At 45.9% G+C, this 26,493-nt stretch overlaps 1 protein-coding gene across 2 annotated transcripts in view; it reads right to left on the bottom strand.

Annotated features, from left to right (window-relative positions):
- The window catches only part of BLK (BLK proto-oncogene, Src family tyrosine kinase), a 43,874-nt gene extending 22,298 nt beyond the window's left edge, over positions 1 to 21,576 (bottom strand). Inside the window, exons 1-4 of one of the 2 annotated variants that reach the window (XM_054820565.1) lie at positions 21,452 to 21,576; positions 21,147 to 21,350; positions 4,700 to 4,802; positions 2,534 to 2,582 (exon numbers count right to left, since the gene is read on the bottom strand). In XM_054820565.1, the coding sequence (XP_054676540.1) occupies positions 2,534 to 2,582; positions 4,700 to 4,801 (151 nt within the window). In that variant the 5' untranslated portion in view covers position 4,802; positions 21,147 to 21,350; positions 21,452 to 21,576. Of the gene's footprint in view, positions 1 to 2,533; positions 2,583 to 4,699; positions 4,803 to 21,146 lie in introns of both variants that reach the window. The other variant, XM_054820566.1, reaches the window with a different exon arrangement.
- Positions 21,577 to 26,493: the final 4,917 nt, after the last annotated feature.

Below are 26,493 nucleotides of genomic sequence, written 5' to 3'. Positions count from 1 at the left end.
GTTTTAATTTCTCATTGAAACTCAGCCTTTTCAGTAGAAACAACCCCTCCTATTTCCAATTAAGCTCAAAAGCACATTTCTGACAGCATTCCTTTCAAACTCAAATCCATATTGAGGGAACAACAACAAAAACGACTAAAAGCTTTGATGCTAATCTTGAGATGCCTCTAAAGACCTCAATTTCCAGAGCACGCTAAGCTCCCACCCCCTGAAAATCAGTCCTATTCATATTATGGTTAGCCAAAAGCAACCGAAGAGGTGGAAGAAGTTGCAGTTCCTCAGTCAGAAGAAATGACCTTACAGAGAGACCGAATCTTTGTGCAGTCACAGGAAAAGCACCCAAAACGACCAGTTGTCCCCATCAGTGGTACTTAAATCCAGCTGTGAGCAGCCGGCAGGGCAAGGGCAGGGGTTATTCTACCTATCTGCTATGTCTTATCTCTCCAATGCAAGCGAATTGCAGCAGCTGTAGCCAGGGAGCTGTTGTGTTTGGGGAGCAGTATCATGGGCCAGGACTTTGTTGTACCAGGAGCTTTAGAAGTGCAGAATTAAAGGTAAGTTTTGACTCCGTAGAGGTCTAGAACTGACCTTAAAGACATTGTGATTGCTTAGGGAACCATGTTAAAATGAATGAGAGACTCACACCACGGAAGAACCCACCCCAAGTGAAAAGTGGATCGGCGATGCTGCCAACACTGCAGTTGAATCCAGAGTTATGCACTGCCTGCCTGCCTTTGTGTTACTTAATATAAATAATGTCAGGCGGAATTAGGCTTTTGTTAACTATAAGCAAATAAATGATTTCTGAGACAGTGGTGTGAAAGCTTGAAACTGTGAAACAAGTTGCACAACACCGAGATCAGAAAAAAAAAAAAAAAATCAAAATGTAAGTAACGCAACAAAATGCAAAAAAACTCTCCAAAACCCAAGGAAAAAAAAAAGGTTTTGATTTTATGTTATATGCCACACTTCCACAGTCATCAATTTTGCCTGACTAAATTTGAAGTGCTCCTAAGGATATAATTCAGCCCTTTGATTTTTTTTTTTTATATTATTGAATTGCCTAGATTTTGTCCTTTCTCTATCAATTCACTTGAATTGCCTTCTTGCACGAGAATATATCGGATGGCTCAAATATCTTGCGTGGTTCCTATCAGCCCATTTTGCCACACAAGACAGAGTCAAACATAGCATCATTTCTGGAAACTCAGACACTGGTAGAGAAAAATAAGAAGTTCCCCTAGACTGTCAGTGTGAATATTGCTCCAAAACTGGAACTGAACCTAACAAACCAAAACATTTTTGAGAGCTGAAAATGGCTAACATGGTACCTAAATGCTTTTTTTAGCATCTTTCCACTTCTGCCTTCTGGCATGAAGCAGAAATAAAAGCCTCCTCCCTGAAGCTAGCTTCTGTTGTGCTTCTCACCAGAGTGAGAAGGTTGATAAAAACCCCGTGAAAAACTGGCGCTGCCTGCTCAGTTGTGGAGGAAGGAGAGCATGGCTGCTTGGAAATGTGCCATGAAAGCAATTTTGCAAAAGAAAGCATGGTTTCTGGAAAAATGTTACTTCCATGGAAACGCACCCTGGTTCATATGGTTGAAGAGCTACACCTTCCACAAATTTGATCTCCATAACAAATGTTCAATTTTGAAGAACATTCTGACGTTGCAGGAGTTCCTCTATCTGCCTCGCGGCAGAGACCTTCCACCATCATCCATAAGACTGCGAGGACCTAGGTCTGCCGTTCCACCCATCCTATTTATTTGTCAACCCACTTTTTTCTTTCCTTATGCCCTGTCTCCCCTAATCCTACACTTTCACCCACGTGAGGAACTCATGTGTTGCTAACTGCTTTCTTCCAAGCTTCTTCTATTTTTTTACCGTCTTCTACTTCTCTCCATCTTTCTCTCTGTCCTTAAACTGCAAAACTTCTTTGACACAAATATATACAAATTGCTGTTGGAGGCTGGGCAGAGGTAACAGAGGGCTCCCTGCTAAAAGGCAATCATCTACCAAACGCCATCTGCAACCTGCAGATAATTGCAGAGGTGGATGAAGCCAACAAACAGTCTCCAAGCAGGGGCTCTGTGCATCCTTATTTTCTACTCTTTCCTTTCTTCTCATTGCTTTGTAGTGTCTCTGGGCTCTCAGCTGCCTGCTATTTCCTCTGAAATTTTCAGCTGGCTGGATACAGAATCCACAAGTTGTCACGCTGCAGACAGGGCAGCAGACAGAGAAATCTCATGCAGTTGATGTCTCAGATCTCACTTTGCGCAACCAATGGAGAAGGAGTGCTTTTCCCTCTTAATTTCTTTGATGAGCAGGGGAAACTGGCAGCTACAAACAGTTAGTGATGTAAACTGAATCTTCTGAAACACACTGATAAACTCCCTGCCTGGCAATGCTAAAGATACAGAAACCGCAGACCTGCAACATGACGGCTTGTTTTCAAGACCTGCTGTTGGGGGACCACCACCTTGCAAAACCCCACGGGAAGGCAAAGAAAACAGCGATTGAGCTAAGAATCTTACCTTGTACAGAGGCTTGGTTTAGATGAGGGATGTTGATAAATTGTCTGCCCTTTGACAGAAACAGAAAGAAAAAAATAAGACATTTATTACTTTGCTATGTTTGCAGGAAGACTTGCTCTCAGCTTCACTGAGTGGGATTCGGAGCCCACTGTAGTCAGTCAACAGTCCCTGCATCTGGCTCCGTATGTGTTGTGATGGCTTTAGCACATTTTGCCATGACGTGTTCATAGCTGTCTTAACTGTCAGCTTGAATAATCCTTGGCTCCCCTCCGAATAAAAGCATAAATCTGCTATATCCACTCATTTAGGCCCTGGTCTATCCAACTCTTGTTCACTGATGCCATATTTTGGATCAATGAGGGATGAGACACGAATGGTGCCATTGAGAAATGACAATTGTAATATTATTTGAAGCAGAAAACCCGGGATACTCTTTGCCATAATTGTCCCGAGGTTCATGGAATATCCTTTGCTCAGGGATATCTTCAAAAAGCATAGGCAGTGACGATAATAGCAAATTAAACAGCAGCAAGGTACTGCAACTCATCTAGGCACACTTTTAAAACATTGACATGTCCTTAGTTTGGTTTGGCCCAGACCCTAAGAGTGGTCAATAGACCATAGACCCTCCTAACCAGTAGCTGGGATGAAACCACTTTGTTTTGTGGGCTAAGAGTTTAATAGTATGGAAACAGCCAGCTGGGGTCTGTTGGCCCCTACCCATCTTCAAACACCAGTCCTGTGATCAGTCCAAGGTACAGTGCCTAGTGATTAAAGTGGGTATTTGGCCATTGCCAGGGCTATTTATACATCTTCGAAAGGAGTGAACTACAGACACTGAATTAAAAACATCTAGTGCTTTCTGTCCGCACCACACTTTGACTCCTACTTAGCAGCAGTGTGGGGTGGGAGAGCTGCTCAACCACTGCTCTTTCTAATTTAGCTGAAAGAAATATGGACTTCCCCTGACATGTGAGAGCTTAGTGCCTGTGGCAAAAAAAAAGTGCATCAGAAGGTGATTGATGATACTGTATTTACACTGATAGCAGCTCCCCTCCAGTGAGCTGGAGAGAAGGAAATTTAGGAAAAGAACATCATCTTGGTCAATTCGACGTCTGCTGTCATGAAAACTGGACTTCATAACCATGGGATAACTCAGAAATGAAACTAAAGGAGCGAAAAACATCTCCACCTGTCACCAAAAGCAATGATAGGCAGTTCCTCCCCCCTCTCAGAGCTCAAGACCCAAGATGGTTTTCACATGACAGTTGCAACTAGAGTTCGTCTTGTGCTGGCTGCTGACTGCAGTGCCGACAAGGGCAAGAAAAGAGAAAACAACCTCATGTCCTCTGCACAGCAACAGACAGAAAAAGTGATTTTCCAGGTTTAAACAAGGGGTCTGTCATGCAGGTATCCTAAATCCTATCCCAGTGTCTTACTGATCTGTGTCCATGTAAGGAGAGGCCGTATGAATTCAAAGGGAGCAGCAGATGCTCAGCATTCCTGATTCTCAGCCCACCCCAACACAGATTAGCTGTAGACCCTCTTTAGTGAACCCGTTGTCCTCCCTGATGGCAAAGTTTCCGTTGCGGTTTTCAGCTTTGAATCTTAGCCTGGATCTGACCCATCTTTGTGCCGTTTGCAAGTCAGCAACATCAGCTTGGGCTGCAGAGTGCTGAGAGCAGCAGCCCTGTCTAAAAGATACAGGGATCCACTCAGAGGACTTGTGTCCAAGCGATGCACGGCACATGGGGCAGTGGCTTCTGCACCTTCTCTCCATAGCCCCTGCCTTGCTCTCCAATCCAGCTGATGCAAATAATTGTGCCAGGTTCAACATGACATGGCCTTTCAGAGTACCACCATCCCTAGCCCACTCAGACAATTCACAGCCATAACATTTTCCCAGAGAGAAAATGGCATCCTTTTTGACAGAGAAAAAACCCAGAGCAAGAAAGGGTTGATTGAACAGTTCACCCCATATTAAAAAGCTTGTGGGGGGAAGCCAAGATAAACATTTGTTTTCTGCCCTTTGAATCACTGGTTGACCAAATTTTAGGAAATAGAAGTGCTCAAGTTCCTGCTGGCACACACAAATATTGCCTGCATCACTCCAGACACTAACTGAGCTGTGGAGAACCCCAAAAGGACAAAAAACTGAAGGCTTACCTTGGGTGGGGCGGGAGGAGGTTTCGTTTTGTTTTTTGGGTTGCTTCCAGAAGTGTGTTTCTCATTGGATGTCAGCTGATTTTTGCTCCCGAGCAACCCCATCCTGGAAGGAAGAACAGAAATGACTTTTTAACGAGATTCCTCTTGGGGAAAGGGACAGGTGCTGAGGAACAAAACAATCTTCTCATTCATGAAGAACAAGTTGGAGAAGATGAGAATGCAGGGCAATGGGACAGTGCAGAGAAGAGTCTAGAAACATCTTCTCTACAGTCCTACTACCCTGGAGCCTGTGAAACCCATAATTTCTGTTCTCACACAAGACTTTGCAGATGAGGTTCAGACAGATACTGTAAGTCAGCAGAAAAAAAATGGACACAAATTACTGCTTTGGATACATCGCCTGTCCAGTGCAGAGATCCCCAGCTGGCATTGAGAAGACTTGCTGCAGAGTTGGGTGATGCTGCATACATGCACTGCTGGAGGGTTCAAGAGGGGATGCTGGAGATGCTGGGGAACTCTGCTGTACCAGGGCTTCAAGAGTGTTACACAGTCCCTGGACCAAGACCGAGCTGTACTCATGCTGCTCAGTGCTTTCTGTGGGTCATGTCCCTCCCATGCAGCAAGAGCAGCACACAGATGTGGTAGTCATGTGTGTGGTACCAGTCTCACCCTTCCTTCTGCTTAAGCAGCACAGACACACTCTTAGCTTGTCCACAAAGGCATGGGACCTGATTGGACACTTTGGAGGACTGCAAGGAGCTTAGGGAGTCAACATGATGTAGCTTGCGTCCATCCTGCCTGTTAAGTGTGGGCCTAAGGCTTGACTCCGTTGTCCCTGTGCAATGCCCTAGTATCATTTGATGTGCCCTGGCATTTCACAAGGTGTGAGTCTCCTGTACATCCTGGATTTTGTTTCCCAACCCCGTGTGTGTGTGTCAGACCTTCTGGACACCTCAAGAAACACTAGACACAAAAGAATCAAACCCTTTCCATGGGCTATCCTCTAGTCCACACTAGGGTTTCCGCACCTGTGCTTGAGGGCTGGTTTAACTTGCCACCCAGAAATGTAATTTTAGCTCTGGTCGATAATTCTAGCATCATACTGGATCTGGGTAGCCAAAATAACCAAATTATCACAAACTTAGCCTGCTTAACCCCCTGAAAGAGTAGGGAACAGTTGAAGCCATCACTAATACAGTGCTGTTGCCATGGGTGTATAAGGCATCTACACCATCCAACACCAAAGTCTGCCTCAGCCCCTACTTTGAACCAAAGGCGTTGCAAGATGTGGGCTACACATCTGAAAAAATCAACCCCAAACTCCTGAATACTTGTGTTCTTGCCAAAAATACCTCAAGGTCTGCAATGAACATGGAGGATCAGGGACTGGAAGTCCAAGGACCAATGTGGTCAGTCAGTTCCCCCAAATGTCAGTCTGGTGCTGTATTGTGATAGTCAGACTCCAACAGATATGTTCAAGAAAGCTTGCAGCAAACCAGAGTTGTGGGAAAAAAATATGCCAGTAAAAGCTATTTCTTTTGCTTTCTAGCACAGACCTAATATTTCAAAAACTGGGTCTCTGAAATGAGGTTTCTAACAGAGCCATCACAATATTTTAAGGCATTATTGTTTTGAAATATCTTCTGCCTTCTTCCTCATTTTTATTTTCAGTGATAAAATGAGCAAAATGGAAGGAATTGGTGAAATATTTCAGGATAGCTAAATACACATTTTTTCCCCCCTACTAAAAGCTTTTCAGCATCCAAACCTCTCTCAGCTCTTCTCTGACCTGCCTTTACAGATGTCCCATCCATCTGTACCCAGATGCCACTTTCTGGGCATTGACAACACAGTTGGAGGGGAAGTTTCGCCAACTGAATCAGCCACAGCATTTCCTGCAGCAAGTTCATTTTCATTTGGCAGCCTCCCCTCCAGGTTGCAACCAGGGTTTGCTTTGCTTAGATCTGATTGTCATGCGATGGCACATGATTTACTAAGTGAGCTTTTCCCGCTCTTCCACTTGCAAATTGGTGGAAGATAACTTTGTGCTGGAATGTCTGATTCCGAATAGTGTTATTTGCCAGGATAGTAAGTGAGAGTAGCTGGAATTCCTTTTTCACCCAAGGAATTGCAAGGCATCATTTTAAGTCAAGGCTGGATGATAAGTTTTAGGTATCATTCATTACCAACCATGAGAGGCACAGAGTCTGCCTATGCATTGGACATCTACCTATGGTCCTTGTTACTATCTCACTGGAGCATCTTGGGGTCTTTGATACAGTCTGCCCCGAATGGGAGATACAGACGTAGCAATCGCTGTCTTTTCTACAGCATTAGGGGACGTGAGATATAGCACGAGTCAGCAATATGCTTCAGCCGCCAGCCATGTCACCAGGATGATCTTACAAGAGGATTGATGAACCATCTGCACCATGGTGGATGCACGTTTTGGGGTTTTGAGTTGCTCTCCCTCAGGGCACTGGTGGGGCAGAGTGGGAAAGTGCATAGAGGAAGGTCAACCGCAGCAAGTCCCATCAGGGGCTTGTGGCCATCCCAACTCTTCTGACAGCGTTTTAGAGGAGTGGAGACCATGCTGTGACCTGTGCATCTCCCCATGGTGCTCCCGTCTCTAGGAGGTCATTGCAACCCTTTCTGGTAGCACCTCTCTGCATGCTTGCATAAGCCGAGCTTTCTGCCCGCAAGCATGTGTCAAAGACACATCCGCGAAAAGCAGCGCAAAGAAGCGAACAGCATGTCCCGGCACGGGTGGGAAATGCAACCGGAGAAAAGTCTCCTACAAAGGTCACTCGCTCCCACCCACGCACAAAAGACGTTACCACTGCTCTAGGTATTCACAGTCCCTACGAAATCCAACCTTTGGCAGCCAACGCGACCATCTTTCATGCTGGCAAGTGCTATACAACATCCCAAAATAGCACCGCAGACAAATGTTGTCAGATGCAGTGAGCTCCCAGGCCACAGCTGGTGGAGTTTTCATTTTTTAAAAAAGTAATTTATTTATTTTTTTTAAAAAAAGATGGCTGAGTTGAAAGTACATTGTTCCACAGTGTTTCTGCTTCTGATTAATATTTTTTAAAATTACCTTCACAAAAATATATTGAGAAAAGTAACTGGTAGTTCTCCCAGCCATTTTTTTACTGGGTTTTTTTGGTTTTGTTTTTTTTTTTTCCCCCCAGTGGAAAGGAGCACTGAGGAGAAAACAGTAACTTAGAAAAGCATGATTATTTCCTTTTGTGAATTTACAGTTTTTCATATCTAAAAATGTTTATTTATAATAACTGAGAGTGGGGAAAGTCATTTCCTCACTTAAGCTGAAAAAGAGATTTATAAAACAAGTTCTTTTTACAGCAATCAGAACTCAAAACGGATCAAAAAAATTTTAAGGCAACACAAATTTTCTCCATATGCTTGAAAAGTTTTAGCAAAAAATAGTCCAGCTTAGCTGCTGCTAAGTTTTGAGTAAAAATATTTGATGCAGAAGTCTTCCTAGGGGAGTCAAGCAAGTCTTTTGAGCTCTGAACGCGTGTAGGACATGCAGGTCCCGGGCACACTGGATGCTTGTATAGGACCTCCAAAACATGCTGTGTCCCCTGTGCTGTAGGACAGCAGAAGGCAATTTCAGTAACCTTCAGAGGGGCAGCTGAGGTGACATTTTGGCTAGCGAGAGCTGGATGCAGGTACAGATGTTCCCCCGCAATGGGGCAAGGGGAGGTCTTCTGAAGATCCCACCACAGGGCCCTGCTCCAGCAATGCTTCTTCTGGCATTTGGACAATGTCTTTATGGTAGAGAGGAAAGGATGTGACTAAATGTCCTATCACTCGCCCATCTTCAAAGTGGGCTGGAAAACATATGCTACAGGAGCAACCCATCAAGCTGAACCTGGAACTCCAGGAGGACCAAGGTCCAGTTGAGGTGGACACAAGTCTCTGTTGACCACAGGGTTTGGAGACCTGTCTTGCCCCTATGCTCGGCGTGTTTTGAGTGCCTAAAGCAAACAGGACAGTGTTGAATTGGACCTGCTGGATGCGTTTACTCCTTTTGTTGCAGGAGATGAGAGGGTAGGATGGAGGTGCCTGGGCTAAGCCAGGTGCTGCAAGCATGGGCTTATTGCCCATCTCATCTCTACGGAAAGCAGCCCTGCACCATGGGCACAACATCTACTGCGGTTGGCTGGTTTCCGCTACCAGAGCATGAGAGCTCAAAAGTTGTTTCTGACATGAATGCAGCAATGTCTTCTGCAAGAGGGATGTGGACAACACAGATAAACGGCTTTGGGATTGTATGGGCGGGTACGGGGAAAAACCAAGACAGAATCTAGCAGAAAAGCAGAAGTCTCAGGTTATCATTTGCCTCACCCCCATGAAACCGTTCCATGGAAAAATAGGTTAGGACCCAAGCAAACCAATAGTGTTTCACTGTGAGGGCAGCTCCAAAACTGCCCCCCTCGAGCCCAGTGAAATCTCAAAATGAGCCCCCCTTTCCACTCAGATTCTAGGGTGGGTCCAACAAAGTGTTCTCATAGTTCACCAAGATTAGATATTTCACTTCACTTTAAAACTTCACAATGTCTTTTTTAAGAAAACACATTTTAAAAGGAAATGGCATAAAAAAACCCTAAAAAATTACTTTCACAATGCAGATATAGTCAATTATGAAGGGTTTTAAATGCTGAATTTCTCTTTGCAAGTCCTTCTCCTTCCAGAAAGAACTGCTGGAATCAACTCACTTTGGATACAATAATTTAAGTATTCCAGATTTGCATTTTTGCATCAGTGAGGAACAAAAAAGTTTAGTAGAAAAAAAATTTTCCCCCAGTTCTAGGCACATCCGGGATGCATTAAATTCTCTTTTTCCTCAACAAAATGGCTCTTCAATACATTTCACGACCTGGCACCCTTGGATTGCTTTGCAAGACACAAAACTGGAGAATTACTGAAGATCTTGGTGAGATCAGCTATTTAAATAGGAATGAAGATTTGCTACCAAAGCGTTTTCTACTGTGACTGTTTTCTACTTTTGCTGGGTTTTGGTCAAGCTCTTTTTATCTTTTCTTTTGTTTTTAAATAGTTAGTGGCTTTGTTGCTAGGAGGTGGTTAGAAGACAGTTACAAACAAGTGTACTGTGCTATAAAGAGCACTGGCCATGCAGAAGGTCTGTCTCAGAGGCAGAAGGTGGAGGTCATGGCCACTGTCCTTTAGAAGGACGCAATGGCCAAAGTCTTGCTGAAGTGAGAGGGCAGCGAGACCTCCTGTGATGATACATACAGTGCTGGGTCTCCAGCTAACTGCTCAGTAGGACCAGGCTGTGTGAGGAGGAATTACAGCAATGCAAAAAGTCCCCATGAAGAGCTGGAGAGCCCGGAGCAAGAAGCATCATGTTTTTTGCTGGGGAGTGAAGCAGAAAGCTGGTTTGCATGTTGCATCCTTACTGAAGAACTGGGAATATCCTACTGGAAATGTTCAGATCCCATCTAGTCCTGGTCCTTGCTGGATAGAGATACCAGTTTGCATTTCTGCTTGCATTGAGACCTCTTTCAAACATTCTGACTCATGCAAAAGGCCTTTGAGGGAGCATGAAGTCAACCCCCAGGAGCAGTCAGGTTCTCCAGCTAATGTTGGTGAGGTGCTAATGTTGATGCTGTGTTGTTGGAGGTCCCAGTTTTGAGCATAGTCAGTGTGGCCAAACTGGTCTTGGCATTGTGTGTCCCCTGCCAACCTAGGGCAGCCAGAGGACAAATCCAGGAGCTCTGTGCTCCCATGATTTACCCCTTGGTGAGAGGTACACATTGCAGAAATGAGATTGGAGCCCATTGGCTTATTTTGGGATCTCTTGCTGCAATCCTAGCCAGCTTGCCATTTCCACTGCAACCTAAGTCTGGCCTGAATCTATCATCTTTCTTAGGCCATGCTTTGCAGGTGAACCTGCCCCAAGCAAATGAATCAAGCAGAAATTCTGGCTGTTTCAGACCTTTCTGAAGAGCTGGGACACCCCATGGGAAAAGGCTGTTTGTGAGGTTGGGGGGTAGAAGTGCACAAATTTCCAGTCTGAGTTTAAGCAGATGCAAAAAGATTCTTGGCAAGGAGGAAAAAAAAAAAAAAAAAAAAAAGAAAAAGAAAAAAAGATAATAAAAGCTTCTTGTGCTCTCCAGAAGTAGAAAACAGCCGCCTGCTGCCAGAGTGGTCATTCACTAATCAAAACATCTGTCTGGAGGAAAAATGGCTGCTTACATTGAGCATTGCGCCCTGCTGGAACCTGGCAGATGCTCGGCTGAGCTGCAAGAGGCTGCAGGCCAGGAAGCGGAGCCAGGGCTCAGGGTCCTGGGGCTGGGGAAGGGAAGAGCAGGGGGACAGGCTGCTTATCCTGGCTCCCTTAAACATGCTTTCCTCATGAGCTCATCCCAGGTGTTGCATCAGCCAGGTGGAACATCTGCTGGGGACCTGAGGTCCTGCAGCACAGGGAGTTGGGATGCACTGGAGGGGAGAAGGAGGAGGATGAGGGCAGGAGAAGCAGGTACATCTCTTTGGGTACCTGGAGCATCTCTGAGTTTCTTCAGGTGTGAGAGGTGTTATCACGAAACTGCATTGCTTGACCACAATTTCTGCAGTGGCTGGAATTTCAACCTAAATTTCAACTCAGCTCTATCTGCTGCCTAACATGGGCATGGACCAGACTTGTGGATGGGAGCACAAGTTGGAGCACAGCAGGGAGAAGTCCTCTCCAGAGACCACCCCTAACTGAGGTCTAAGTCCTGTGGAAGTGGGCGCAGTCCATACTTGCTTGACCAAAACCCATGATTCTCTGTTTTACAGCACTTTGTGGGCTCATCACAGTGGTCTGTAGAGATGGGGGGGGTCCTGGCCCTCACAGCCATGGAGACATGAGGAGATGGACGCGGTGTCTCTCCACACCTCTATATGTGGCCACCCATATTTCTGCCCTGGGAAAGGTCTTTCACAGAGGCCCTGCATCCCAGAGCCTGCCTTTTTCTAGCAAAGGGACAACATTTTGTAGGAAATGTTAGCCATGTCCCAAGAGGAGCAATGAGGCTGGTGCTCAGGCACTCGATGCTGTCAGAGACCCCCTCCTTGGTTCAAGTCTCAGCAGAAATGATGCTCCCTCCCACCATGCTCATATGAGGCGAAGGGCTGCAGAGAAAGAAAGATGTACAACTCCAGTTTCCCACCTGAACACCTCCAACCACTTGGAAAGCCACACCAGAAATAGCTGCTGGATGCAGAACTGTGTCCAGCTCCAGCCAGCCTTCCACACACATATACCGTCTTCCCCTCCAAGTCCTAGGGAGAATGGAGGAGGATGAGAGTATCAGGGTATGCACACCTGGCACTTACTTGTCCTCCTCTCTTTTTGCAGTAAACCAAGGGAACGGCATCCCTGCAAACCATCTCTTGGGGCTGTAGTGCCCCCATCATCTCTCAACCCCACAGATCCTGGGGAAGGGAAACAGGGCAGGGGGGGCATCACATGAAGGAGGGATGGGAGAGAGGAAGAGGGTAGAGAAAAACCTGCTGGGTTTCTCCCAGCCCTCAGGGGAATGCGGATAGGGGTGGGATGTTCCCTACTTGCCTGCTTCCTATGCAGCTGCTCCTGGAGACACGATCCGAGGACGGACGAACCACTGGTCTGACCCATGACAGATGCTCCATGGGGCTGAGGGCCCTTGAAGAATTTCTCTGTTAGATACCTCTGGCTCCCACCACGTCCACACTATCCATGGGACCGACCGCTTTGAATGTCGCACTCCCAGACTGCAGAAGCAGCCTGATTTTGCAAATGGGCTTTCTTTTTTTAATCAGGTCTTTGTGTCAGAACAGACTCTTTTCTCTCCCCCAAGGATTCCTTGCTCTATTTTGAATATAAAAATTATCATCTGGGAGGGGGTGGGAGTTGCACTTCCCATACAACCTGGCCAATGAAAATGAGTGAGGAAGGCAAGAAACCCAAAGAGAATCTAGACACAAACCCCAGCAAAGCCCACAGGCTATTAACAGCTGTCATTAAAAACAGCTACAATGACTGTGAATGGATTGTGTTTCCACTATGCAAACCACCAAATTTTAGGAAACAGCTGAACAAACTGTCTTTGCAATGATCTTTCCTTTCTGTGATTAAAAAAAAGGCCTTTTTCAGATGAAATGCATCTTGTTCCAGTGAGCCCCAACCCTCTATGAACCTACTCAACCATAGCAGTGTGGTCTAACGAATGAAGACCTGGACAGGGACTTGTGGGTGGCTCTGAGGAAGTGACTTTTTCATTCTGCCTCAGCATGTTCAATAAGGAGACCAAAAGGCCTCTGTCTTGGGAGATAAATGTTGTATAAGAAGCAGGATTTGTTTCTACAGACTCCTGAAGTTTCCCGTAGGGTGCATAAAGAGCTGACTTCTCCAGGGTGTTTTCAGTGTATTTGCTTAAGCTGTTGCAGAGATGAGGCCCCACAAACCCACTGTGTAAACCTCTGTGGGTAATTGCATGACGTCATTTTTGCACTATATGGGGTAGCAGGACAGAAGGGACTCTTGTCTCAGCCACCCAAGGCTGGAATGACCTCACGTAGTTTGCACTTCAGACGCTCTCACTGAGAAAGACAAACACAAGCTGACATCTACCGAGTGTGATGCTCAACCTACAGGTCACCCACACGCTGATGATGTTGTTTACAGGAGGAAAGGCTTCATGGAGCAGATCTAAGCTGAGGTCAAGGCGGAGGACCTTTACCAGCCATAAGACCCAAGGACAAGACGAGGCTGGCTGAGGACACGATGCTGCGTCAGCAGCAGCTCTGAGCCATAAGTAGGGTTCTGCAAGTGCTTGGGGGGGTCACACCACACCCCTTACCCTAAAGGGCCAGCACAGGGTGACTCTGGAGACAACCAGGACAGGCACCCACCCCATCGCCCCTTGGCCAGGTGTGCTGTAGATTCAGGCCTGCCGTTTGCATACCAAGGAGGTACAGAAATGAGGAAGCCCTTGCAGATTCATCAAACTTCTCCCTTGCCAGCTTGCATTTTGCCTGCTCAGTTCTCCTCCAGCTAAAGGCAGAGGAGACAGGACAGAGATGGAGGTGTTTGGGTTGGGGGTGGGGAAGGAGAGGGCAGCTTCAGGGTTAGCTGGATTGCTTTGAGCTTTAGGGCAGGGGCTCATCCTTTGGCGGAGAGCACATCTGAGGTACCTGACCACCCTTTGCTAAGCAAGCTTCACTTCCTATTCCTATGAAAAGGGAAGTTGCTTTTTTAGAAAGCTTCTTGTCATCCACCGCTGAGGTAGGAAGGAGGAGCTACCATGAGGTGCAACAAAGGCTTAGAAATAAGGTAGCTGCTGCCAAGTCATCTTGGGAAACAGGGCGATAGCGTGGTGGCTCCAGACAGAAACCTGCTTCTGATTTGAGACATGGTCCCAATGCTGACAGTGGGGAAACCCAGCAGCTGCAGCCAGGGCTGCTGCAAAGACCCTTCCAGTGACAGCCACAGTTAAAGCGAGTCAGAAGAGAGAAGTAAAAATAAAACGAATTAGATATGGTGAGGTCTGCCTATCACATCCTAGGGAGATTTTTTGGTATCTAAGATATCTTGCTTGTGCCCCTGCATGTCACCTGGGGCACATCCCTCCATCCTGCCTGCCTCCAGACGGGGCATCTCATAGCTGTGAGATGAGACCTACAGTCAAGAGGCTCAGGCAGTGAGTGACCTTCTGCAATTTGCTTACTCAGAAATCATGAAGCGGCACCCCAGGGTTGTCCTTTGAAAGCAGCTGGAGGGAGACCATCAGGAAAGCATATGAAAAAGGGCACTAAAAAGAGAGAAAGTCTCTCGTACACAGCTCCTGCGTCACTCCAGACGGGCTCTACCTGCCCCCACTTCCCTGACCTGAAAGCACAGGCTGTAATCTCACTCAGTCACGTAGGGTCTGTCTGGCAGTGGTTTCCACCTTGTTTTCATACGTCAGTGCCCAGATGTTCTCAAGTATTTTTGCAGGCCTCTACATGAGTCTGCAATGCCAAGGCTGGCTTGTCTCTGCTACCTTTTACCGTCCCCTATAAGATGTGCATGGAGACCAGAGGTCCAGCCCATGGGCTTGCCCATAAGAAAGACCTCTAGGACCTACCGCTCCACAGGATGTGGAGATGGACCAGAAAATGTGGCAGCCTCCCTCTGGATGATCCACAGCCCACCATGATGACCCCTCAGCCAGACACCTACACCGGTGGCCCACTGCACAGCCTCCTTCTGCAGCAGCACCCACTCCCACTGCATTTTATCCAGTTCACACCAAACAAAAAAATGTTCTTGTTAAGGTGTCTGCTGCAGAGGTGACCAGCTGTGATCTGAAACCACCAAGAGGGATGAAGGCACTTCTCCTCTTCCAGCTGGCCCCCAGGACTTCTTCCCTATACCCCTGCCAGGAAAGCTGGGCAGATCATTCCCTCCAGATGTTGCTTTCATGGTCTGGCCATGTTTTTCTCTTCCCTGTTAATAATGAGTAGCCTAATTTACCACCTGAACCTCCCTGTTTCCATTCCTCTAGCAGATAAAAAACAACATAGCGTTGCTCCAGGAAGAAGCTGATGTATTATAACCAACCCACCAACCTCCATTCTGACCACTTAGACATTCTGAGCTCTCCGAGGCAGCGTCTCTACTAGTAAAATAGACAGTATCAGGGCCCATTCTCTCACGCTTCAAAAGCAGGTGACTGCATCCAAATTCCTTGGAGTCTCTATCCCGTGCTAGCTCCTGGACTGTGCTTATGAGTGTCTAGCCCAATTGCTCAAGTTGCACTGCCCATCCATTGGGTCTCTGCTTTCCAAGACACAGGCTGTCCCTCTTCCCCTGATTTACTACCCTAAACACGTCACTGTGTTTGGGATGACATTCAGAAACAGGCACCTTGTGTAGCCCCAGGTATCAGACCACCCCAAGCACAGGGTGGCGATGGGCTCCCTCTTGTTTCACTATTGTTATTTATTGCTGAATCCCATGGGCATTGCACGGGTATCTTGAGGGACTGGGATGAAAATGCAGCAGTGGCTTTGGCTGATGGCAACTGGGGGATATTCTACTAACAGGGATGACAATTTTTTTTTCTGGTGCTACTTTGGAAAAGCCTTTTTGGAGGGAGAAAGTGACTTTTTTTCCTTTTTCTTCCTTTCACATATAAATAAGAGAACTAATGAGGAGAAACACAAACATTTTAAAACAGACACCCTTCTGGTCACCTCATGGAAGTCTGAATTTCCACTGTTCAGAATCAGTACAACCGCTTGCAGAAAACAGCCGCTGGAGAAGCATTTAGCACAGCCCTCCACCCCGAGGCAGGATCAGCCTCACAGAACCTTGCTGGAGAAGTGTGTGGTCCTTGCTGTGAGAACCTGCCCATGCTGGACATGATGGTGCTGATTCTTCTCTCTACCCAGACCAGCCCTCCCTGCCAGGCTTCCTCTATACTGCTCACACCATGCCTGATCTTGGCTACCTGCAGCAGCAAAAAATCTGCCTCAATATTATTTTCCTTTTGATGCTAGTAAAGAAAAAAAAAAAAACCACCATTTTTTAATCCCTTATTCAAAATTACAAGATGAGCTTGACTTTCAGAATTAAAAGAACATTCAAAATTCCCTATGGTGCTCGAAGGAGACAGAAACACAGTAGAAGAAAGCCAAACCTCACAGCCAGGTCTGTTGCAGCAATCATTACTTATGGCGCAGGAGTGATGGGACTCATCCACTACCTTATCTTATTTTTCTATTGCATCACAGTCAGAAGAAATCTTATTTCCTTAAGTTTCTTGCTTTTCCAGTGTCCATACTCTCACTAACAACAGCAGGACAGTTGATGCCCATGCAGAACTGCATTTAAACAACCAGGATTTCTTCCCATCGGGCTAAAACCTCTCTTGTAAAGAGTCCCATGGTCTCAATTCCGTTCTGTGCACAGTTGTTATTCATTGGCAGCCCACCCAGCAACTTTTACACAGAACGTTTTTTCCCACTTTTCCACCAAAATTTCCAGGAAAAAAAGCATTCTATGGGAAATTGTCACCCTTGAAAAGGTTCTGTCACAAAAATACTGTGCATATTGGCATCTTTCACTGGAAAAAGAATAATTCCCCACAAAGTTTGCTATATTAATGTCTCAAGCAGCTGTGATCTTCTTCCTGTGCTTCTAAAATGGTGAAGGCTAAATACGTAAGAGACAGCCAGGAAAAACTCTTGAGATAAAAGGCAAGTTAAAGCTTTTATATTAGTTTCTCCATTTGCTTAGTATGATCTTGTTTCTCCTTCTTTCCATCACGTATCGCAAGTGATACCTTGATTTTTCCATTGATCAAATTTAACCTCTATTCAAAGCCCACTTTTTAAGCATCATCCTCCCATACACATATTTTGAGATGTTCTGCCCCAAATTTTCATGGTTGCAAGCCATTCACCATCAGCAGCTAGTCACGTAAACATGGATGCCATCGTGGCTTGGGTGTGGGGCAGGCGATCGGCTGGGCTGAAAGAAGTCCTGCAGTTCCTCTGCCCGCAGCATTTTGTCAAGGTTTTTCTTTCCTACTCCAAGGTTTCACAGAGAAGAGGGGTACGTTCTTATGAGGACACCTCGTGTGACCTGATGGTCCTTCAGCACTAGTCACCACAACCCGGGGAAGCACCGAGGTCTGAGAAAAGGGGAGGCTGGGACCTTCTGTGTAGGAGGTTATACTATAATGTAGTAAATTGGGACCCCAGGAACTTGGGCCAGTTGCCTCTTTTGCCTCTTGGCCATAAGGATGCTTAAGCAGATGGCACAAAGAGTTGTTTCAACCAACTTTTATCCACCAAAACTGTTGCATATTCAACCATCAGTAAGGCAAACCAGATATCCCGGATAACTGAATAATTTTCACTCATCTCCTTTCATTAGGTAGCAAAAGATTAATTTGTAAACCATGTGTTTTCTATTTCTGCTCTGTCTTCTACGTGCCTGACACGCAGGACCCAAGGGGTCCTGCACGCTGCTTTTTGATCAATAACACATTTCATGGTTTCCAGAGAAGCAGAAATGATCAGTGATATTCAGTCAAAGTTGGAGAATAATTTCATAAATATGTAAATAAATAAAGAGGGGGAAATGCAGGAGAGAGATTTTGAAAAGCATATTTCACTTCAGAAGCCACATATACTTTGCAGGATGGCAGAAATGTAGAACTGGCCCCTAGAAGGTCATTAATCTGGTGGACCTACATTGCATCGGAGAGACTACCTAACTTGTGCTTCAAAGATTTTAGTGATGGAAATTCCCACTGCTCCCCATCACTCTATCCCAGCCCTCCAATTCCCGTAGCCTTAAAATGACTTCCTAACGATCAGCACTAATTTCCTTCACTGAAAGACCTACAACTGCTTGTCCTGCCCATCATGGCAGACAAGAAGTTTATTCCTTCCTTCTTCGCACTGGCTCCAGCAGATAAAAAAATTGCAAAAATTCCTCATTGATCACACTTTCCACACCTTTGCTCAAGCACGTCTCTCTCCTTTGGGCATTTATAATTAGGTTTGGAAGTTTGAATAGGCAAGCCCACAACGTTTTCCCAATTAAAACTGACCAACATTAACAAAGGCAAAATTGCTCCATAAAACCACAGAAACATTGTTCTCCTGCTCAGTTGCAACATTTTCTTGGAAAAAAAAACTAATTAGAAACCTATTTTTTATTTCAACACAAGGAGCTGCTGTGTTTTGAGTTTTGTGTTTTGGGGGGATATTTTTGGCTAGCGAGTGAAATGAATTCACATGGATTTAATCCTGATATGGAAGACAGGCTGACCTGTGAGAAGCACATGGCTTGTCCAGCATGAAATACCAGAGGTCTGGTTTACGTTCATATTGCGTATGTTGCGCCGTAGCATTTATTTTTAATCAACAACCATGACCCTGTATATCCTGTTTCGCACGGTGATGTACTTTCTTTTGAGTTTCACAGTGATGTCCAGCGGTGCAGCCACTTCTTCCACAACCAGCAGCGGGACCCTGAGGCTGTAATCTCTTGCCAAGACCTCTGCCAAGGGGTAATTGCGTCCTTTTTTATCCCCTCAGCTACTTCTAATCTTGCAGCATGGTGCCAACCTAACAAGAAAACTGACTTGCACCACATAAAATGAAGCCATGAATGGAAACTTTGGGGCTGCCGAGGGCTCCATCAGGATTTAGCCCCAGGTATCTTGCAAAATTCTTGCCCATGATTGAAGCCCGTGGGCCTGGAGGAAATGATTGACTACAGGGGAGCTCACCCACATGGAGTCAACGCTTGGTTGCCTCCAGAGTCTCGTCAACTGTGGAAGAACAGCAAGGAAACTCCCTTCTCAACATAGAGAGAATTGAAAGAATGAGGGGAAGGAAGGAAGACAAATAATGATGAAGTAATAGTGTGCCCAAGTGCTCCTACTCTGCTCAACACAGTGCTGTGACCCCCGTGAAATCCATGGTGGCCTGTTTCCACACCTGACTGAGACGACAAAAAGCCTTTTCTGCACCTAAATACAGCCTCAAGGCCTTTTTGGACTCTTGATGTGCCCATAAAGGTGCCACGGAGAATTAAAGGCTGAAAGGTCAGTCAGTCAGGAAGTCATAAAGCAGAAATACAAGAGTTTTCTGAAATGGACACACAGCCCAAATTGGGTAGAAGCGGGACGCTTACCCTAGGATATCGTGGGCTTATTTAACAGGGGCTGGGGAGCACACTGTCTCAGCTGAGACTCCAGGGTAAAAATATATGACAGAACCCTCCACACTGATTAAGCAGAACACAGAAAATCATGAGAAAAGCAGATAAAGGAAAATCAGTAGAACCTTTGCAAAATTTTCACTTAAATATATCTTGGGTCTTTCCTCCTCCATCAGAAAATTCAGCATGCAACTTTGTAACCCTCACAGTGTAATGATAACCCTATTTTGGCAGAACAAAACAAGAACGGGCCAGAAGGTTTTTTCACAGATTTTTGTGCATCAGTATAATGATAATGCTGCGCTAGGTCTGGGAGAAAAAACAAAATGTGGGCAAGAAAACACAAGCTCTGCAGCCCTCAAATCATCTGATAAAAATTACTTAAACCTTGACAGAATGACTAATGGAGCGTATTAATGAGGGTGCTTTTGCTGCCCTGTAGCTGTCCTTTTTCCTTCTAAATTTCCATCTGCCTTCTTTTCTCCAGCATGTACCAGAGCAGGGACCACGTGTGCGTGCTCTGTGTGTGGCAGAAACGCTCACTGCTGAGGGTGTACGCACTTTGTCCCGATTTTGCACTTTTAAAGATCTGTAATCAATTAAATACCAGAGCAGCCCTGCAAGAAAGGCAAGAAATGTCCCTATTTCACAAGTGGGGTAGCTGAAGCACCTTGAAGAGCATTGCCTTGCCAGGCATCACTGGCCACAAAGCCCCGAGTAAACACCTGAGGAGGTCTGAGATGCAAATACCCAAGATGCTGCAACTGCTCTTCCCTGCCAGAAGTAGCACAGCAAACAAGGTGGCTTCTGAGATATCCAGGCTCCAAGTTAGAGCACTGTGGAAATTTGAGTCTGGCCTAAATTTTAACCAAGAATGAAAGTTATGGACTTAGTGTAGACTCTGCATGTGTGAGGATGGGAAGTGACCAGGGGAGAAGCAGTAAGTCCATCCTTCCTTTAGCTCCTCTGGAGATCTCCAACTTGCCAGAAGCTTTGCCCACAACCACTGTTAACCTGCCACTGGTTTTACCAGCTTGAATGGAAGAGTTGGTGAAAACAAAATATTACCTCCAAGGAGACTATCCAACCCATCTGTGGGGCAAAAGAAAACAAAGATCCTCAGCCTCAGATGTGACCCTCGGCAGAAGGGGAATTAAAGCCTCAACCTTCCTCTGCACCGTACGCAGCATCCAGCAGTTCAACCCAGCAAAGGTTGCTGAGTTGGAAACTGAGCATCTAAACTCCCACCTCCCCTTAAATTCAGAATTGCGTCCCTGATTTCATTTTCTCCCCTCTCCTCTCCAAGGAATTCAGCTGGAAGAAACTCATTCACCCCTTTCTATTTAAAGGGCTTTCATCTACTTTTATTTTTTTTAAGAGAAAGAGGTTGATCTGTGCCCAAGAGACAACCTGCCAGGTCAGCGTCTGACTTAGAGCATCAGTCCCACCTCAGAGTCTGCTCTGATTTCAGCGCTGAGACACTGCGAGAAGGAAAGAAAGAGATGCACCCTGCCCCGATCCGTGGCAGCAGTATGGCCCATTGAACATCCCACTTCCAATCTTTAAGGGCTTAATTACCACCGGTCCATAGACAATAACCAGAGATGGGCCAAATCTTTAAATGCTCTAAGGGGATGCACCCAATGGAGCACCGGACGATAAACAGGCAGCAGGAAGCAAAATTGATGGAAAATCTTTTGCACTTACCTGGCGAGTCCTATGTTTGGATCAAATCATATCCTGCTCAATCCTAGTTGTCCACCAGAGTAAAAAAATCCCTTGTAAGGTTCGTACTCGAGAACATAAGCTCGTCTTGATAGGTTTTAATCCTTAGAGCATGTAGAAAGAGAAACCCTAATTCTTCTTGGTGTTGTCAGTTGACTGCTGTTAGTGGTTTCCTGTCGACAACAGCTGAATGACAAATCAAACTGGTTTGTTACACTTATAGCAATTAAGGGCTGGTAGTATAAACCACACTGCTTATTTAGCACTAATGTTAGCACGGTGTCTACCTTAGAAGAACCGTTACCCGCAAAGGTTCGTCGAGCTATAAAAAGTACCGTCCCGCTACAAATGATGCCCTGAATCGCTCTCATTCAGGCTGGTGTGAGTTGAAAGTCATCCCCTGGAGTCACAGGATGTAAAGCTGGTCTGCAAATGGGAGGAGAAATATGGGTCCTTGATTTTTCTAGATTGGCCCATTCACAGCTAAGAGCAGTCTGGGCCAATAGCAGGGGTGGAGATATTTATTGCATGCGCTTAACCTTTGGGAGAGTTTGTCTCCAGTCAGGTTCTAGTCTGAACAGTTTCCCCTTTTGTAATCATCTAGGTTACGGTGCTGTAATCTTACTCACTTTCCATTTGAGGTTCTGTTTCTGCTTAAAATCTCATCTAAAGAGAGCTGGCCGCCTGTTGGCAACAAGTACAAGACAGCTGATGCCATTTAGGGCATGGGGGAAAGAGAAGTACAGGAGACAGCTGACCGCACATCCTGATATCTCTTTATCACTTGCATGTAAGCTCTTGGTAAGGTCTGCCTTCCATCTTTTTTTTGTGCAATTAGGTACTTGCTGTACTGCAAAAAGCTTTGCCTGGGCTGAGCACCCAGTGCCCACCCGGAGCTGTTGTGTGCAGGGATCAGCTCAGACCTCACTACAATGGGGTCTTTCGGTGCCTGCTGTCCTCAAGGGTCTTTGGGCACAGCTTTGTTTCCAACCATGCAATACTGTGAAGCTCCATCGTTCTCATTTCCACCCTCATCAGCAGGGTTTCAGACCCACCAACCCACTTGAAGGTCAGGAAGCTGATGTGTGTCACCTACTGATCCTGCTGGATTTTGGATAAAGCCCATGCCACGTCGAGACAAGCAGAAAGGCAAGCCAGCCAAAGCTTCATCAAACAGGACAACAGGGATTCTGCCTGAGGCTGGTTGAGCGATGGGCTGTTTATCAACTCTTTTTTGAGATGAGGGATGACAACTTTATGTAAGAGAAGGTTGAATCTTGGGTCTTGGTCCTGCAGTTCCAGGTAGCATCATTGGCTGAAAACAGCCTTCTGTTGATGGCTGTCTGGGGGATGGAGACAACCTCCAAAGTATGGATCTCTCTGGAACAGGGTCACGTCTGATTTTATGGTTCATTCTCTAGGCTGAAAAAAACAGCAAAGCAGAAGAATCTAGCAAGCAACAACATTTCACTTGTTGTTTTTATTTTAATGCCCCCAAAAGGGGCTGGTTTGATGCAGGAAAATGAAAAATCAAACTGCTGGGCTGAAAAAAAAAGTCAAACCCAATTATTCATCTTTCATTTTTTGCCCTGAGCTGAAGCTATTGTTCAGATTCAGTTTTTCAAGCCACCAAGCGTTGAGGTGAAACTGTGTTTTCTGACAGTCAGTTACAAATCCAGGAAATTTCACCCAGCTCTTGCCATGAAATTGACTCTGGCACCAAGGGGGGTGACAAGGACAGGGATGCTGCAGCTTGTCTCTGCATCATTCATTCATCCCAACTTAAAACAAGTATCTGAGATGGGCTTTCCTTACCTTTCCCTTCCTTGGCTCAGAAAGCCAAGGAAAGAAGTTGAGGGTAATCACAGAAATTTTAACTGGAGTTCGAGGAGATGGTGTCCACCCAAGAACCCTCCACTCTTGTGTTCTTCAGTAGAGATGCCTTACTGGGTAGCCAGGTAAGACTGGGAGGGGAATTTTTGGTTCACTAGCAATTCTGGAAAATAATTTACAACAAATATTTTGGGTGAAAGTGGAACTCAAGTCCTTTTCCCAGCAATGTAGAGAGATGGAAAAAAATGCATACCAGTCCTGAGATTTTACATGTTTTTTGCTTCTATGGGTTGCTGCAATGAATTGGATTAGCAGGTTTATCAAAGGAAAGTGATTACAAATGAGACACTTAAAATCTTTGGAAAAGGTATTGATTTTCTTTAGAAGTGATTTCTAGTTCTTCAGGGACTGGGAACTTTTTTGGAGTTGAAGGGAGGAATAATTCGCTAACTCAATATGCACACTTGCAAAGTTAGATCTGGAGTCACCAAATTGATTTCCTTTTACCTATGAAAAAACAGGTGGGCTGAAAATTCCCACCATGATTTCCATAGGACTTCAAGCACAATTGTCCTTTGCTTTTGTCTTTGATGTTGACTCACCTGGGAGAAACTCGTGGAGAAAATATCACTGATACCCCAAGGCAACACACAATGCAAAAAATGTCACCATGTTCCATGACGGTGAAACTTATGAAATCTGATTTCCTGTTGATAGTTTGGTGTTTAACACCCTGGTGGTGCTCACCGTGAAGCTTTTACTCTAGTGGACTTAGTCTCCTCACTCCTATGCTCAGCCACCTCTTTGCAGCTTTAAAACATCTTCTCCTTTACCAAACTCAGCTAGAATTCACCAGAAAGTTTGCAAGTTATTTAGTGGGATGGGTTGATGAATGGTCCAACAATACAATTGGTTTGGAAATTCATAGGAAAACAAAATACCAACCTCTGAGAATATTGAGAAAGAAACTTAATGGCTCACAGGGATGGTATTTGAATGAGGAGGGTCAAGGTTAAGAACTGTTCCAAATAGTGATGAAATACTTACAGCCCCTTGCCTTGTTCTTGAAGCACTTCACACAGCACTGTCTTTCCCCTATATCCCTACATCGCTACTCTGTCTCCATCTACATGCAGGATATATGGTCCAAAAACCAGCTTCCCTCTTGCTTGCACCTGTTTTACACTGAAACAGCCCCAAGACTCTCTGACATGCTATTCCAGACTCCCAGGAGCCCAAGTCCTCCCTGCACAATGTCCCATTAATTGGCAATTAATCTGCGTCACACCCCAGGCTGGGGCTGAAGGCATGGGTGGACAACCCTTTCCACAGGAAAGGCAATTCCTCAGTCCCAGCATGCACATCATTTCGGCAGGGTGAGGGGTGGATGCTCAGCATCATCCAGAAGCAGAGCAGGGACAAACACATGGGTGCAAGGGTCTTGTCCTTGCAGTGGACTATTTCCCCTGTGTTGCTCAGAAACCTTGTGCCAGCCCAGCTGGGAAAAGACATCTCTTAAACAAGCTGACCCACACCAAACAACAGAGAAATACTGCAAAAGACCAGTCCCAGGTCCTTCAGTGGTCCATGGAGATGAGCAGCCAGGTGGCCACAACCCTCTGCACATCATCTGTGCTTGTCTCCGTTCCCTTGGGGTGATCAGGGACAGCATTAGCTGGAGACCTGCTGCCCTCTGTAGGTGCCTCTGCCACATTTCCAGGTTGACTGTTCCCAGGTGACACTCCAACCATACCAGAGGACTTTTCTGGTACAAGTCCCTGTGCAGGGAGTGGAGGCTGCACCTGGATAGGAGAGGATGGTGATGGTTGAGACCACCACAGCCTCTTCTCCCCATCCCAGCCTGGGCAGGCTGAGGCCCAGGGACTTTGCTTTGAGGGAAAGGCATTTACTTGGTGACCAACTGAGAAGCAACCATTGATGCTCCTCCAAGATGCTCCCAGCACGTGGTCCCACAGAAAGACCACACTCCCCTACTGGGAGGTCCAGCTCCTCCATGCTCTGTTGGCAGGATGCCTACAAGGAGGAATTCCTCAAAGCCAGGAGCCAGGGCAGGAAGCAGATGATTCAAATCCAAGCCGCATTGAACTGCTTCTGTTATGGAAGAAGAATGGCCATTTCTGCCCATTTCTGGTGATACAGAGGCAGCTCGGAAGGTCCAGATGAGATTTAGTAAGCTATAGGGCAAATCTATCTCATGGCATTTGTGGTGCTCAGACTGGCACAGGAGATTTGGGTTTCCCAAGAAAGTCTGGAGGGAATTACCACTATGGCAGGCAATTCCCAGCTTGGGCTTTACAAAACCACATGCCAGCAAGGACCCAGGCTTGGATCCAAGTGTTCCCAAGGATGCAGGAGTGTGCTGGAAAAGGTGCTGTGCCCAGGGATGCTCTGGGATGTAGCTCTGAGGACTGGCATCTTCTGCATCTCTGAGTGCAACAGAAAGGCTGCGCTATATCTCAGTAAAAGAAAAAAAAAAAAACAACCTGAACTATAGGTACTGGCAGTGTTAATGTTGCACAGGTTTATTTTGACTCATCACACCTAATTTCAGGTGACCAGTGCAGGTGTTTGGGGTTAAAGCCTCACCATCAGAAGGGTTTTTGTAGAAGGAGAAGAGCAGATCCCCACCACAGGTTTTGGGGGTTTTTCTGGGGGGTGAAGACAACTTAAATGAGATAAATCCATGCCAAAAAAACATTCAAAACCCATGAAGAGACTTCAGAGGGACCTGGCTTCAGGCTTTCACTGGTGTCTCACGGCAGTTCATTTGAAATCCATTACATTACTGAATGAAAAATAAACATTTACAGAAGAGGGAGTGGGTGACAGCGTGTGGGCTGTTACTGCCATGAGATAGATGTCCAGCCTCGGTAGCGACACCTCTGCTAGTAAACTAACCCGTGCTAGACCTGGTCTTTGGCCCTGAGGCCAACTGACCCTGTCTGGGAACATCCATGCAATGAAATGCTCTCGGTTATCAAATCTGGGTGGCTGAATCCAACTTGGCTGTCGGGAAGGGGCCCTGGTCTTTGCTCATTCTTGAACCATGTCCTGGGATTGCTCATCCCACATCAAACCCAGACCAGGGAGTGTGTTTCCACCAGCCCCCTGTGCCCGTGCCCATTCCCTCACACCATTTGGTTCATCGGCACAGACCCAGTTTTTGTTTTGATGAGATGTTGCAGGAAATGTTGAACCATTTGTTTGCTGCTAAGAGCTTAAATGCAGCTGTAGATATGTCAGATGGTTTTAGCATGAAGGCAACAGCTCTTCCATCTCCCTGGTTCCTCTCCATCATCACCAGCCCCGGGAAGGGCGGGTGCAAGCTGCAGCACAGCAAGAGCTGATCACCAGACTGAGTTTGCACATGCATATCTGAAATCTGACAAAAAAAGGTGCTGGCAAAGCAAAAAAAAAAAAAAAAAAATTAAAATTGCATTTGCATTTGCATAAAAAATGCTGTTGAGTCTGCATT

This window comes from Grus americana, chromosome 3, assembly GCF_028858705.1.
Source record: "Grus americana isolate bGruAme1 chromosome 3, bGruAme1.mat, whole genome shotgun sequence".
NCBI classification, from domain to species: domain Eukaryota; kingdom Metazoa; phylum Chordata; class Aves; order Gruiformes; family Gruidae; genus Grus; species Grus americana.
This window is presented reverse-complemented; position numbering and strand designations above follow the sequence as displayed.